The sequence below is a fragment of the Xyrauchen texanus genome, chromosome 13, assembly GCF_025860055.1.
Source record: "Xyrauchen texanus isolate HMW12.3.18 chromosome 13, RBS_HiC_50CHRs, whole genome shotgun sequence".
In the NCBI taxonomy this organism is placed as follows: domain Eukaryota; kingdom Metazoa; phylum Chordata; class Actinopteri; order Cypriniformes; family Catostomidae; genus Xyrauchen; species Xyrauchen texanus.
In genome coordinates, this window is record NC_068288.1 from 24704813 (window position 1) to 24719058 (window position 14246).

A 14246-nucleotide genomic window follows, 5' to 3' on the forward strand; every position below is an offset into this window, starting at 1 on the left:
ATTAGAATACAGAATGCATTTGTAGCAATAAATATATTCACCCAAAATTCTCTTCCAAAAACAATTAACTAATTAACTAACTAATATACTGTGTGTGTGTGTGTGTACACAGTTGTTAGAAATTACAGGATGGAACTTATTTGTAATCTTGTTTATATTAACATTTCTTTTTTATATTATGTAAGCCTTTAGTCTCTCTTTATTAAATTTCTTAATTTCTTAATCACATTTCTGATTTATTAATCTTAATTAATACAGTAAAACAACATAGCTTTCAAGTTATTTCACCAAAGTTGCCTAAATAGTCTGAAGTCTAAATAATTTAGACAAAGAAACCGAAGATGAGACTTTCAAAATAGTGGTCTTATGTTTACAACAATTTATTTTGAAGCCACTTTAGAACATTGCTCTTTGGTAGGGAACAAATAAAGTTTTTAAAATAACTGTAAATATTGTGTTGGGTTTTTGTGAGAACTACAGATAGAATTAAGTGTGTTCTGTGTTAAAAGGTAAAGTTTCATTACTATTTGCCCTCCACACATTACATCTGAATCTGAACCACATCACACATTTACACAGGCACGTGCACACATAGACATCAAAATATCAGGTCAGGAGATGAGACTTTGTCGAGTTCCGATGCCCTTTCTCTCTCTCTTCCTCCGGGCAGCACTCTTCAACATCAGACACACAACAGCGCTTTTGTTTTTGTTCATGTTTTAAAACATCAGTAGAACTTGATGTGATGTCCCACAAAATGTACTCAGCTTTTATATCTCATTTTGTTGGAGGACATCATGCCATTTCAAAGGACATGTCGATCAGGTCATAAAACCAGAATTGCTCATATTATGCCCATTTGCACTCCTTTTCCTCATAGACCCATTAGGTTTAAGGGACAGAATTTGATAGTCAAATCAGCAGATAGTGGACATCTGTTTTGCTCGGGGAGCACTGCTGGTCCATTCATTAAGGAGAATATCACTGCAATGAGACCATTAAACTGAAGATGTTAAGAGACAACAGCTTGTCCCTAAGGATGTAATTTAATTCCTGATTGGGGCAGTAAAGCACATAAATACCTGTTGCCCTTTGCTTGCAGATCACGTGCTGATCTCTGGGAAGAATCGAAAAAGTTCGATAAATTTGTTTGTCTTGAGGGGACCACGACAAATGTGTTGGGTGGGGGTTTGGACAGGATGGCCAAACCCCCACCCAACCTGACATCTCATTATATAATCAGACAATTACTAGACTTGAGAGAGGTTTATGATAGAGAAGATTCAGAGGACTTGAAAGAGTGATAGAAGGATAACACAAGGGCAGAAAAGGAGTGAGGTTGCAGAAGCCACAATGAGAGCATTACATTCTCCTACGCTATTGCTGCCAGTTCTGCTGCTGTGGGCTGTGTGGTGTTTCTGAGATTCAGGCTGATTTAAAGACTGTGAAACTGTGTGGCAGAGAGTTCATCCGTGCTGTCGTCTACACCTGTGGGGTTGAGCAGTCTGCAAGATATGTAAGGTGAGTCAGTGTATGTTGTGCTTTTGTCATCAGGTAACAGTAATTGACTGAGTAAACTTAGATCAATGTTGATTCAGAAAAATAAATAATTATTTGCATCTTAAATGTTCATTTCAGTGTTGGGCTTTAGAATTTTTTTTTTAAGTGATTATGATTTTATTTAAGTAAATCTTGTCCATTGATTTTATCCAAAAATATTGTTATTTGTCTGTTTAAATCATATAAATCCAGTTGTAATGGGATATTACACATTTTTTATTTTTTTAAATACAGGCCCCAAAAGTGTTTGGACAATTTATAACACTTAAGTCACACTTAAAAATGATATATAACCAAATGGCATCTGCAAACAAGTATAGTTAGACCTTTTCTTAGAACCACAACTGATGTCAAGGTGATTTTAATGGAATTTAAAAAAAAAAAACTGTTGTCCCAGGTGTCATTCACCACATAACTATGGCCATGTTCCACACATTTTTGCAACGTATCTATTGTTTTAAAATTTGGAACCCTACAAACATATTGTCTCTAAAATGCTTTCCTTGAAAAGTCTGTTTAAATGCTATATTCTTTAAAACAAAAGACATTTGGTTTTATATTTTGTTATCTATTGCAACTGCATTCACTGTCCAAATACTTTTGGGGACACTTTTTGAAACCTACTGTCTGTTACAAATTTGTTTTTGAAGATAGGATTTTGAAGATACGAGCCTACAGCCTTGCCCCCCTCTGCAAATTTGTTAATTAAACTTTTGATTTAATGCAGAAAACAAGATCTGATAGATTTCATGCATGATTTTTTGCATGATTACCGCTGATGGTATGATTTAAGAGCTATAGCATTTCTTCCTCTCTTAAACCTCAAGCCTGATGACATTTAAAAGAACACTGGTTTAATCATATTACACGGTGTACTCAATGAGGTCAAGTCCCCTCCAATCAACAGAAAAAAAAAGGTCTGGTGATGTTACATTCCTATTAGACTCGAACACAAGCGGAGTTAAAGCAGGGAACTCCTGTGGCATTTTCAATGTGAAGGAAACATGCACTCATGTCTGAGAAAATGTTTTCCCTGTCATCATATCCTATGTTATGTAATTTAATTTAATATTCCAAATGGTAAAACTTAAGATGAATAATTTTAGATGTAAAATCAGATGTAAAATTTAGATACTGACACAATAAAAAAATCTACGAAGTAACATCCTTCAATAATTTTTACAGAGCATTAGATGTGGCAAATGAGAAAATAAAATAATTATTAATAATCAATATATTAATACAATAAGTGTAATGTAACCCTTTGCTCAAGGTCGCAATGTTGACAGTGCCAGATTAATGATGTTAAAGGGATAGTTCACCCAAAAACAAAAATACTCTCAATATTTACTCTATTTACCCTCATTAAATCCCAGATGTGTATAACTTTCATCTGTTGAGCTCAAAGATTTGCTCTGTTGGTCCATTCAATGTAAGTGAACATAAAAGTAATCCATATGACTCCATTGGTTAAATCCATGTCTACAGAAGCAATATTATAGATGTAGGTGAGAAACAGATCAATATTTAAGTCCTTTTTTATATATATATAGATTCTCCTCCCTGCCCTATAGGTATACGCGTGCAATATACACGATGATTGTGAATGACCATGCAAAAGCAAAAGATGTTGAAATGAAAGTGAAAGTGGAGATATATAGATCTGTTTCTCACCCACACCCGTATCAATTTGAAAAATATGGATTTAACCACGGGAGTCGTATGGATGAATTTTATGCCTCCATTATATGCTTTTTGGGGCTTCACAGTTTTGGCCACCATTCACTTGCATTGTATGGACCTACAGAGCTGAAATATTTTTCACAAAAATCTTTGTGTTCAGCAAAATAAAGTCATACACATCTGGGATGGTATGAGGGCGAGTAAATAAGAGAACTTGAATTTTTGGGTGAACTATCCCTTTAACCTGCCATTTCAGATCCTTTTTTTCTTGTATATGTCTTTTAAGTTGTTACAGTTTTATGTATTTTGTGTCTGACATTCTACAGAGCTTTTTAACGGAGATCCGAGCAGTGCCGACGATTTTAATGAGAGTATGGTGTCCGATCTCACCAGGCGAGACATGAATCACGTGCTGACAAACATTTGTCGTCAGGTTGGCTGTAAGAAGAGGATCACGTTTCTCTGCTGAGGACTGAATCTTCACTTTTCGATGTCTGTATTTTTTTCCATGTTCAGTTCTCTCTTTCTCAAGATGAAAATGAAGGCTTCTCATTGAATTGAGTGTACAGTCAGTTATAATTACATTTATCTGCCAATATATTAATCTTATTTACAAAGAACCCAATCTGGATTACACTTGTTTTTTAACTTGCACTAGAAGAGTGGTTTAATACCAACACCAGTGACACTGCATGTTGAGGTGGAAAACAGTAATCATGGCTTTGTAAAGTGTTTTTTTGTTTTTAATTGTCATTTTTAGTTTGTCAATAAATGCTATTGCATGTGCAATGTCAACCGTTTCCTTTATTACTTTTAAATTGAATCTTTTTAAATAAGGAGTCAGGTGGCATGTTTGTCAAAGCCGATAAATACCGACCTCTGTAAATCCCCAATTTTTTCAATATTTTATGAGTTTCAGTTGTTAAATACAGCCAAACATTTCAGACCAAAGCGATTCAAATATTTATGTCAAAACTATGAAACACATCACACATTGCATCCACTTATCAGGCTTATATTTTTTATTGTTTTGGAAAGAGCAACATAATCTCAGTGCCTCTGATCTTTGTTGACATGGTTGTACAAACACAGCTTGCACGTTGCTGGAAATAAATGGTGATATGTCTCTAGTAACCAGACAGCGCACGCACATTCAAACTCTCCGACAATGTCACACACAATTCAACATTCACACAAAGATTTACTTTAAAAGACATGAGTTTTCTCACCTCTTTTGTGCATCTGAATGACATTTCACGTTGGACCATGTAGATATACTGATTAAGCACTACACAGAATTTAATTCAAAGGATTTAGGCTCCAAATTGTTCTACCATTTAACTCTGTGCAATGAAAACCTGTTAGTTACAGTGATCAGAAATTATGCAATGCAGTGTTAAAGGGATAGTTCACACAAAATGTAAAGTTCTCTCATTTACTCACCCTCATCTTGTTCCAAATCACTGTGACTGACTTTCTTTCCGTGGAACACAAAATTGAGTTGTTAGGCACAATGTTAAAAGCTGACAGCCTCAGTCACCATTCATTCTCTCTGCATCTTTTTTCAGACATTCTGTCTATCGTTTCCTTATTGTCTTCCATGGAAGAAAGAAAGTCATAGTGGCTAGAAACAAGATGAGGGTAAATGAAGACACAGTTTGTATTTTTGTAAGAACTATCCCTTTAAATGGACAACACACCATGTAGATGGAAACAAACCTGTGAGTCACTAAGCACCAGTATTCTCTTCAAACCGTCACAACGTCTACATCAGACACTCAAAGATCCATACAACCAATATGTTTGTTCTTGACATTGAACATCAGAGCATCTGGAAAGTTAAATAGTTAACATTGTTTTTTCCTTTTCATATTTTTTTCCACAAGAAACAATATTTTCACTTTATTCATAGGTTTAAACATTTTAAAAATATGCAGATTATTTTCTCTTAAAGGACAATTTTGGAGATACACATACAAACAAAAAAAACAAAAAACAGATTTGGTAATTTAACCACTCAAGAACCTTGTCATCTCACAGAGACCATTATCATTTGCAAAATAAAGAAGTTCTCAAGCGCAGAGGTGGTTCAGATAGGGGTTCATGCTCAGGACACTGAATAATATGTGCTGTGGGAAGAGAGGCTGGACACAAACACATTTGCGTGAATTATAAAAGAATGTACAATGTCCAAAAGCTTTCAACTAATAGTGCTGCTACACATAACACTGAAATAACATTAAGCATGATGCAACTAGGTAGATACAGTATCCTGTTTTTGCCCCCCTAAACATTACCCCTGTCCCATATATAGCATAAATCTTCTGTTGCACTTAAGTTAAAAAAAATTATATCTGAAATAAATGTACAAATTATACCTTAGCATCATACTGTACACAGCTTACCCAACTACACAGATAACAAAAAGTCCAAATGTTTAACTTTAAGGATCTTAAATAGTGATTCCATTCAAAGTCTATTCATATACAGTTTACCATGAATAAATAAAAATAGAATTATGTCATGTACTCTGATTTCTAACACTGTTCCCACGGGAACAACAGAAAGGCTATTTAACAATACAAGAAAACACCAAACGGCCTTCAAGATATATATTATCCTTTTTTTTTTTTTTTTTTTTGGAGGAACATTGTTTGTGTGTGTGTGTGTTGCAAGCAGGATACTTTTAAAGCTGTGACTGTCTAAAAATTCTGAAAAACAAAATAAAAATAAATAAATATATGATTTCTTCTGATTTCCAATTAATGACTTTAACCTGACTGTATTGAGTAAATTAAAATGAGATATTCCTGAATTCCTTTTCAAGACTAATTAAGCTTTAACAATACTAAATCCTGTACGGACCTCATACTACATGCAACGGTATAGCGCCATCTAGTGGCAGAGAGGCTCATTCCTTTTACAGTATGTTTTAGAGTCAGTACCATACTAAGAACTTTAGATAATTTACTACCTTTTCTGAAAGCTTGATACCTCTGACAAACTGAATGCATAGAGTAATAAAAACATTACATTTTTAGTATCCCTTTTAGAGAGGGATACAGAGATATTCAGGTTCAGGTAGGCACAGCCAACAACACATTGGACAGAAATAGAGGCTAAACCTTACAAACAAACCCACTGCTGTAATACAGATGTTGTTAAGTAAATACAGTTCAAAAATATAAGAAATACATCCTAAAACGGTCCACATTTTTATAATGCAGCTTGTGTAATACTGCTGGAGTGTGTGATGTCCACCTGCATTGTACTTCTACAAAGGTTTATCCAAAAGGTCAGGTAGGGGTCAGGGTCTCGATCTGTCCTGTGTTTTAAATATTCATAACTGGTCCAAAATACACAGACTTGTATGGATCAGAGATGTCGTTTAGATATCTGCCATGTATTTTCCTACAAAAAATAAATAAATCACAAAAAATTTACACTTTTAAACAAATTCACTTAACCTTATTATTATTATTTTCATCATATATTGGTAATCTCAATTATTAATTGAAAGGTCTCAAGCACTTCTCCTCAATTAAGGTGCAGTCACATTAGATTGTGTGCTGAATTCACAAAGCCTAAATGTGACTGCATCTATTATATAAACACTTAGTGACCACTTTATTAGGAACACCTGTACTTCTACTTATTCATGTGATCTAATCAGCCAATCATGTGGCTGCAGTTCAATGTAAAAAATAATGCAGATACGGGTCAGGAGCTTCAGATAATGTTCACATCAACCATCAGAATGGGGAAAAAAATTGATCTCTGATTTCGACCATGGCATGATTGTTGGTGCCAGACAAGCTAGTTTGAGTATTTCTGTAACTGCTGATCTCCTGGGATTTTCATGCACAACAGTCTCTAGAGTGTATAGAGAACGGTGCAAATTTTTTTTATAAAATCCAGCGAGCAGCAATTCTGTGAATGGAAACGCCTTGTTGTTGAGAAAGGTCAACGGAGAATGTCCAGACTGGTTTGAGCTGACAGAAAGGCTACGGTAACTCAGGGTGCTTTCACACTGGCAGTTTAGTTCGAAACAGAGCATGGTTTGCATGAAAAATTGGTAATGTGAAAGCTGTTATGAGGATCGGGGTGCGCACTGTGGTACCGAACCAGAGACTACCTGAAGGAGGTGGTCTGAGTTCGGTTGCAATGGAACTGTAGCGCGATTTGCGTGAATGTGAAAGCAACTCGGACTCGGGTGCACACTCGTTCAGGAAGTAAAGTAACCTGCGCATGCGTTTTAGCCGATGACGGCATTTAGTTTAGACAACACACGAGGATCCACACATTCTTGAAAGTCCCAAAAAAGTAATGACACCACAATGACATACAAGTACAATCAACACTATAAATACTGTCTATCTGTACACCTTATAAACACTACATATAAATACTATTATAGGTTATAAATATAGGGTATAATAGGAGTTGACAGTGACGATAACTTCCTCTTGGACGCGAGCGTAAGCGTGCAGCGTAAACAAAAATGCAAATTAATTCCTTGCAATCAGCGGTCTCCTCAAAAAAAAAAAAAACGGAATTTGCGAGCAGCAGCAAGCCGCCTTTCTCTGGACATCTGATGAGTTACGCCATGAAGCGCACATACGCAGTTGTTATTCACTCTGCTGTGCATAATGGCACCAAAACAAAAAAAAAAACCAGAAAGTATAATGAGTAGCCTTGTGTTCACCAATGCTGTGGAGGGCACCGGGAACAATCGCACTCGGAATCAGACCGCAGCAAATGTGCCCAGTGTGAAAGCCCCCTCAGATAACCACTCTGTCCAATTGTAGTGAACAGAATAGCATCTTAGAATGTACAAAATGCTGCAGCAGAGACAGGACACAAACACGTTTGCGTGAATTATAGGCCATGTCGTGTTCAACTTCTGTCATCCAAGAACAGAAAGCTAAGGCTGCAGTGGGCACAAGCTCACCAAAACTGAACATTTAAAGTCTGGAAAAAACATAGCCTGCTCTGATGAATCTCTGTTTCTACAGAAGTACACAGATGGTAGGTCCACTGCAGCATCAGCTTTCTGTTCTTGGCTGACAGAAGTGGAACCACCTGACATGGTCTTATGCTGTTGTAGCCCATTCGCCTCAAGGTTTGACATGTTGTGCATTCTGAGATGCTATTCTGTTCACTACAATTGTACAGAGTTATCTGAGTTACCGTAGCCTTTCTGTCAGCTCTAACCAGTCTGGCCATTCTCTGTTGACCTCTCTCTTCAACAAGGTGTTTTTTTGTCGCAGAACTGTTGCTTGCTAGATTTTTTTGGGCACCATTCTGATTAACCTCTAGAGAGTTGTGCCCAGGAGATCAGCATTTAAAGAAATACTCAAACCAGCTTCTCTGGCACCAAAAATCATGCCATGGTCGAAATCACAGAGATCACATTTTATCCCCATTCTGATAGTTGATGTGAAGCTTAACTGAAGCTCCTGACCTTATCTGCATGATTTTATGCATTGCACTGCTGCCACACGATTGGCTGATTAGATAATCGCATGAATAAGTAGATGTACAGGCGTACCTAATAAAGTGGTCACTGAGTTTTTATACATAGTATACACACACACACACACACACACACACACACACACACACACACAGAGACACACAGAGACGCATCTCAAAAAATTTGAATATCGTGGAAAGTCTTTTTCCGTAATTTTATTAAAAAAGTGGAACTTTCATATATTCTAGATTCATTGCACATAAAGTGAAATATTTCAGGCCTTATTTTGTAGTAATCTTTATGATTACAGCTTACATCTCATCAAAAATCCAGTTTCTCAAAATATTAGAATAAAGAATTTATAATACAGAAATGTTCCAAGTCCTCTTTTCAGATGAATGTACATTTTGCATTTCATTTGGAAATCAAGGTCCCAGAGTCTGGAGGAAGAGTGTAGAGACACAGAATCCAGGTGGCTTGAAGTCCAGTGTGAAGTTACCACAGTCAGTGATTTGGGGTGCCATGTCATCTGCTGGTGTTGGTCCGCTGTGTTTTCTCAAGTCAAGAGTCAATGCAGCCGTCTACCAGGAGATTTTAGAGCACTTCATGCTTCAACCTGCTGACAAGCTTTATGGCGAAGCTGATTTCCTTTTCCAGCAGGACTTGGCACCTGCCCACAGTGCCAAAACTACTACTAGTAACAGGTTTACTGAACATGTTTTTTTGTGCTTGATTGGCCAGCCAACTCGCCTAACCTGTCATTGTCAAGGTATTGTCAAGAGGAAAATGAGAGACACCAGACTCAACGATACAGATGAGCTGAAGGCTGCTATCAAAGCAACCTGATCTTCCATAACATCTCAGCAGTGCCACAGGCTGATTGCCTCAGTGCCACGCCACATTGATGCAGTAATTTGTGCAAAAAGAGCACCGATCAAGTATTGAGTGCATAAATTATACTTTTCAGAAGGTCGAAATTTCTGTTACTAGATACTGGATTTTTGATGAGTTGTAAGCCGTAATCATCAAGATTACAACAAAAAAAGGCTTGAAATATTTCACTTTATGTGCAATGAATCTAGAATATATGAAAGTTCCACTTTTTGAATTACATTGTGGAAAAAAAAATTAACTTTTTCACAATATATATTCTTTTTTAGATGCACCTGTATATACATACAGTGCATCTGGAAAGTATTCACAGCGCTTCACTTTTTCCACATTTAGTTATGTTACAGCCTTATTCCAAAATGGATTAAATTCATTATTTTCCACAAAATTCTAAAAACAATACCCCATAATGACAACGTGAAAGACATTTGTTAGAAATCTTTGCAAATGTATTAAAAATACAAAATGAAAAAAATAAAAAAAATAAATCACATGTACATAAGTATTCACTGCCTTTGCCATGACACACAAAATTTAGCTCAGGTGCATCCTGTTTCCACTGATCATCCTTGAGATGTTTCTACAACTTGATTGGAGTCCACCTGTGGTAAATTCAGTTGATTGGACATGATTTGGAAAAGCACACACCTGTCTATATAAGGTCCCACAGTAACAGTGCATGTCAGAGCACAAACCAAGCCATGAAGTCCAAGGAACTGTCTGTAGACCTCCAAGACAGGATTGTAACAAGGCACAGATCTGGAGAAGAGTAAAGAAAGATTTCTGCAGCATTGACGGTCCCAATGAGCACAGTGGCCTCCATCATCAATAAATGGAAGAAGTTTGGAACCACCAGGACACTTCCTAGAGCTGGCTACCTGGCCAAACTGAGTGATCGGGGGAGAAGGGCCTTAGTCAGGGAGGTGACCAAGAACCCGATGGTCACTCTGACAGAGCGCCAGCATTTCTCTGTGGAGATAGGTGAACCTTCCAGAAGAACAACCATCTCTGCAGCACTCCACCAATCAGGCCTGTATGGTAGAGTGGCCAGAATTAAGCCACTCCTCAGTAAAAGGCACATGACAGCATGCCAGGAGTTTGCCTAAAGGCACCTGAAGTCTCTCAGACCATGAGAAACAAAAGACTGATCTCTTTGGCCTGAATGGCCAGCGTCATGTCTGGAGGAAACCAGGCACCGCTCATCACCTGGCCAATACATCCCTACAGTGAAGCATGGTGGTGGCAGCATCATGCTGTGGGGATTTTTTTCAGCGGCAGGAACTGGGAGACTAGTCAGGATCGAGGGAAAGATGAATGCCGCAATGTACAGAGACATCCTTGATGAAAACCTGCTTCAGAGCGCTCTGGACCTCAGACTGGGGTAAAGGTTCATCTTCCAACAGGACAACGACCCTAAGCACACAGACATGATAACAAAGAAGTGGCTATGGGACAACTCTGTGAATGTCCTTTAGTTGCCCAGCCAGAGCCCAGACTTGAACCCGACTGAACATCTCTGGAGAGATCTGAAAATGGCTTGAGAGGTCCAGCAAAGAAGAATGGGAGAAACTGCTCAAAAATAGGTGAATGGTAAATGGTCAATGGTCTGCACTTATATAGCACTTTTTCATTAACCTTATAGGTTACAAAGTGCTTTACACTGTGTCCCAATCACCCATCCACACTCACATTCACACACACCAATGGCGGCATGCCAAGCTTGTAGCATCATACCAAAAAGACTTAAGGCTGTAATTGGTGCGAAAGGTGCTTCAACAAAGTATTGGGCAAAGGCTGTGAATACTTATGTACATGTGATTTTTTTCGTTTTTATTTTTAATAAATTTGCAAAGATTTCACACAAACTTCTTTCACATTGTCATTATGGAGCATTGTTTGTAGAATTTTTAGGAACATAATGAATTTTATCAATTTTGGAATAAGGCTGTAACATAACAAAACGTGGAAAAATTGAAGCGCTGTGAATACTTTCCGGATGCACTGTATACCAATCAGCCACAACATTAAAACCACCTGCTTAATATGTCCCCCTCATGCCGCCAAAAGAGCGCCAACCCGCATCTCAGAATAGCATTCTGAGATGATATTCTTTTCACCACAATTGTACAGAGCGGTTATCTGAGTTACCGTAGACTTTGTCAGTTCGAACCAGTCTGGCCATTCTCTGCTGACCTCTCTCATCAACAAGGCATTTCCATCTGCAGAACTGCCCCTCACTGGATGTTTTTTGTTTTTGGGACCATTCGGAGTAAATTCTAGAGACTGTTGTGTGTGAAAATCCCAGGAGATTAGCAGTTACAGAAATACTCAAACCAGCCCATCTGGAACCAACAATCATCCAAGTGATTATCTAATCAGTCAAACGTGTGGCAGCAGTGTAGTGCATAAAATCATGCAGATACAGTCAGGAGCTTCAGCTAATGTTCACATCAACCATCAGAATGGGGAAAAATGTGATCTCAGTGTTTTGGACCATGGCATGATTGTTGTTGGCAAATGGGCTGATTTGAGTATTTCTGTAACTGCAAATCTCCTGGGAGTTTTTACACACAACAGTCTCTAGAATTTATTTAGAATGTGTCAAAAACAAAAAAAACATACAGTGAGGGGCAGTTCTACAGATGGAAACGCCTTATTGATGAGAGAGGACAACAAAGAATGGCGAGACTGGTTCGAACAGACAAAGTCTAGAATAACTCAGATAACCAATCTGTACAATTGTTCAATAGTTAAATAATATAGATTTTTCCTACATCATTACTGATAAAACAGTATATATTCTCACCTGCTGCGAATCTCTTCTTGATGAGGGAGAAACGATATCCAAGGCCAACCAGCTCAATGTCACAGCCTGACATTGTGCTGCCCTCACTGGTGAACTGCACTGCCACTGGAGCAGGCTTACTGGGACCCTCTGACAGCTGGAAACGGGCCAGCAGAGATCCCACACCTGGACAGAGGAAGAAAAGAGTAGATGAACAATAAGAAGGGAAAACAGACAGGTGGAAAATGGTAACCGTATGTATAAGTGGTTCTCAACTTGTTCTGAACAATAAAAAGGGAAAACAGACAGGCGGAAAAGGGTAAGCTTATGTATAAGTGGATAAGAGAGGAGTACATCTGGATTATTATAGAAATAGTGATAGATATACAACATTCTTTTGTAAATCATGAATCTCACCTCCATTCTCTGACTTCTGTGAAATATCTGGAATCTTCCATAAGATTCTCTGCTGCTCTGCATTCCTTTAAAGATCAAATAGTCAAAATTCTCAAAATTACATCTTTTTAAACAGGGTCATAGCCACTATAGACACTGAATGCCACCAATATTCAGATTAGTGGTTGACCAATATGGATTTTTCAAATACCAATTCTTAAAATGTTACCTTTTTCTTTAAATCATCAAATCATCAAACAAGCATTGAAATCTGGGTTTTCTGTGTAAAAACTTGAAACACAATCTAATACTAGCCCCTTTTCACACTCTGAAACTAAAGTTTAATCATAATGTCTCATTTTCACAATGATTTGAATATTAAATAATTAAACATAAGCCCATAAACAGAGGAGTCTAGCCCTTGATTTCTCACCAGGCAGCTGGGGGAAGCACAGCCTGCAGTTTGTTGACCCCTCCATCCACTGGGATTAGGAACTGAACATTGTTGAGGGCGACGGGAGTGGTCATGGCCCCACCATTGTATTTGTAGTCTATCCTAAGATCGGTACTGGTTGGCTCACACCTCCAGCTCATGGCCAGATTTAGAGGAGTGGACTGTGGACCCTTCGGTAACACCTGATACACACACAGAAATAAAGATATAAGACACAACTGAAATTTGTATAGTTATAAACAGCACAAGGACTATGGTATTATGTTAGATACTGTAGTGGCTCTTATAGATAGTGACTTATCAACTTGTAATAAGGAAGAGAAAGCACTTCCCATTTCATTTGTTGTTGACGTCAAAGGCTGTGTGTCCAATCAAACTCTGTATTTGCACTGTATTTTGGCACAAATTCATGTCACTTGGTAGAAACTAGGGATGCACCGAAATTAAAATTCTGGGCCGAAACCGAAAATCCAGGATGCACTTGGCCGAAAACCGAAACCGAAACGTACTTTTTTTTTTATTTTTTTTTTTTACCTATTTAAGAAAAGAAAAAAAGACAGTCTCTCCTGTCAGAAAGCTCATCAAGAACATGAGATGCTGCACTGAACAGTCTCTCACTCTCTGTGCTGGTGCTTGGGCAGATAAATACCTGTGCGCAATCCGCGCAAGCAAAGGAAAGCGGTCTTTGTTTATGCGACCGTAGTCAAAGGGATTGTCGCATCTGGTATAGTTCAGTTAGATACGTCTCAAGTTGTGGTGTAGCTGCGCTAGTTGTGGCACTGCTGTGGATCGGGGCGCTTTCCTGTAGAATCTCTTGCTGTACTCTGTGTGTGTGTGTATATATATATATATATATATATATCTTGAAAGTTCTGCTGAACAAACACTGCAGATCGCAAATTTGATGTCCTTATCAGAAACTTTGAAGAATTTCCACACCGCTGACATGATCGGCCTTTGTTTGGTAGCGCCGTGATAAGGGCTAGATCGATCCAGAGTGA

The 14246-nt window shown here is 37.9% G+C and overlaps 1 protein-coding gene across 1 annotated transcript in view; it reads right to left on the minus strand.

The window, feature by feature from the left end:
- Positions 1 to 5530: 5530 nt before the first annotated feature.
- LOC127653841 (SH3-containing GRB2-like protein 3-interacting protein 1) overlaps positions 5531 to 14246 on the minus strand; it is an 88238-nt gene continuing 79522 nt past the window's right edge. The window contains 4 exon segments of the mRNA XM_052140621.1: positions 5531 to 6654; positions 12417 to 12581; positions 12813 to 12877; positions 13225 to 13427. Of these exon segments, the coding sequence (XP_051996581.1) occupies positions 6632 to 6654; positions 12417 to 12581; positions 12813 to 12877; positions 13225 to 13427 (456 nt within the window). The 3' untranslated portion in view covers positions 5531 to 6631.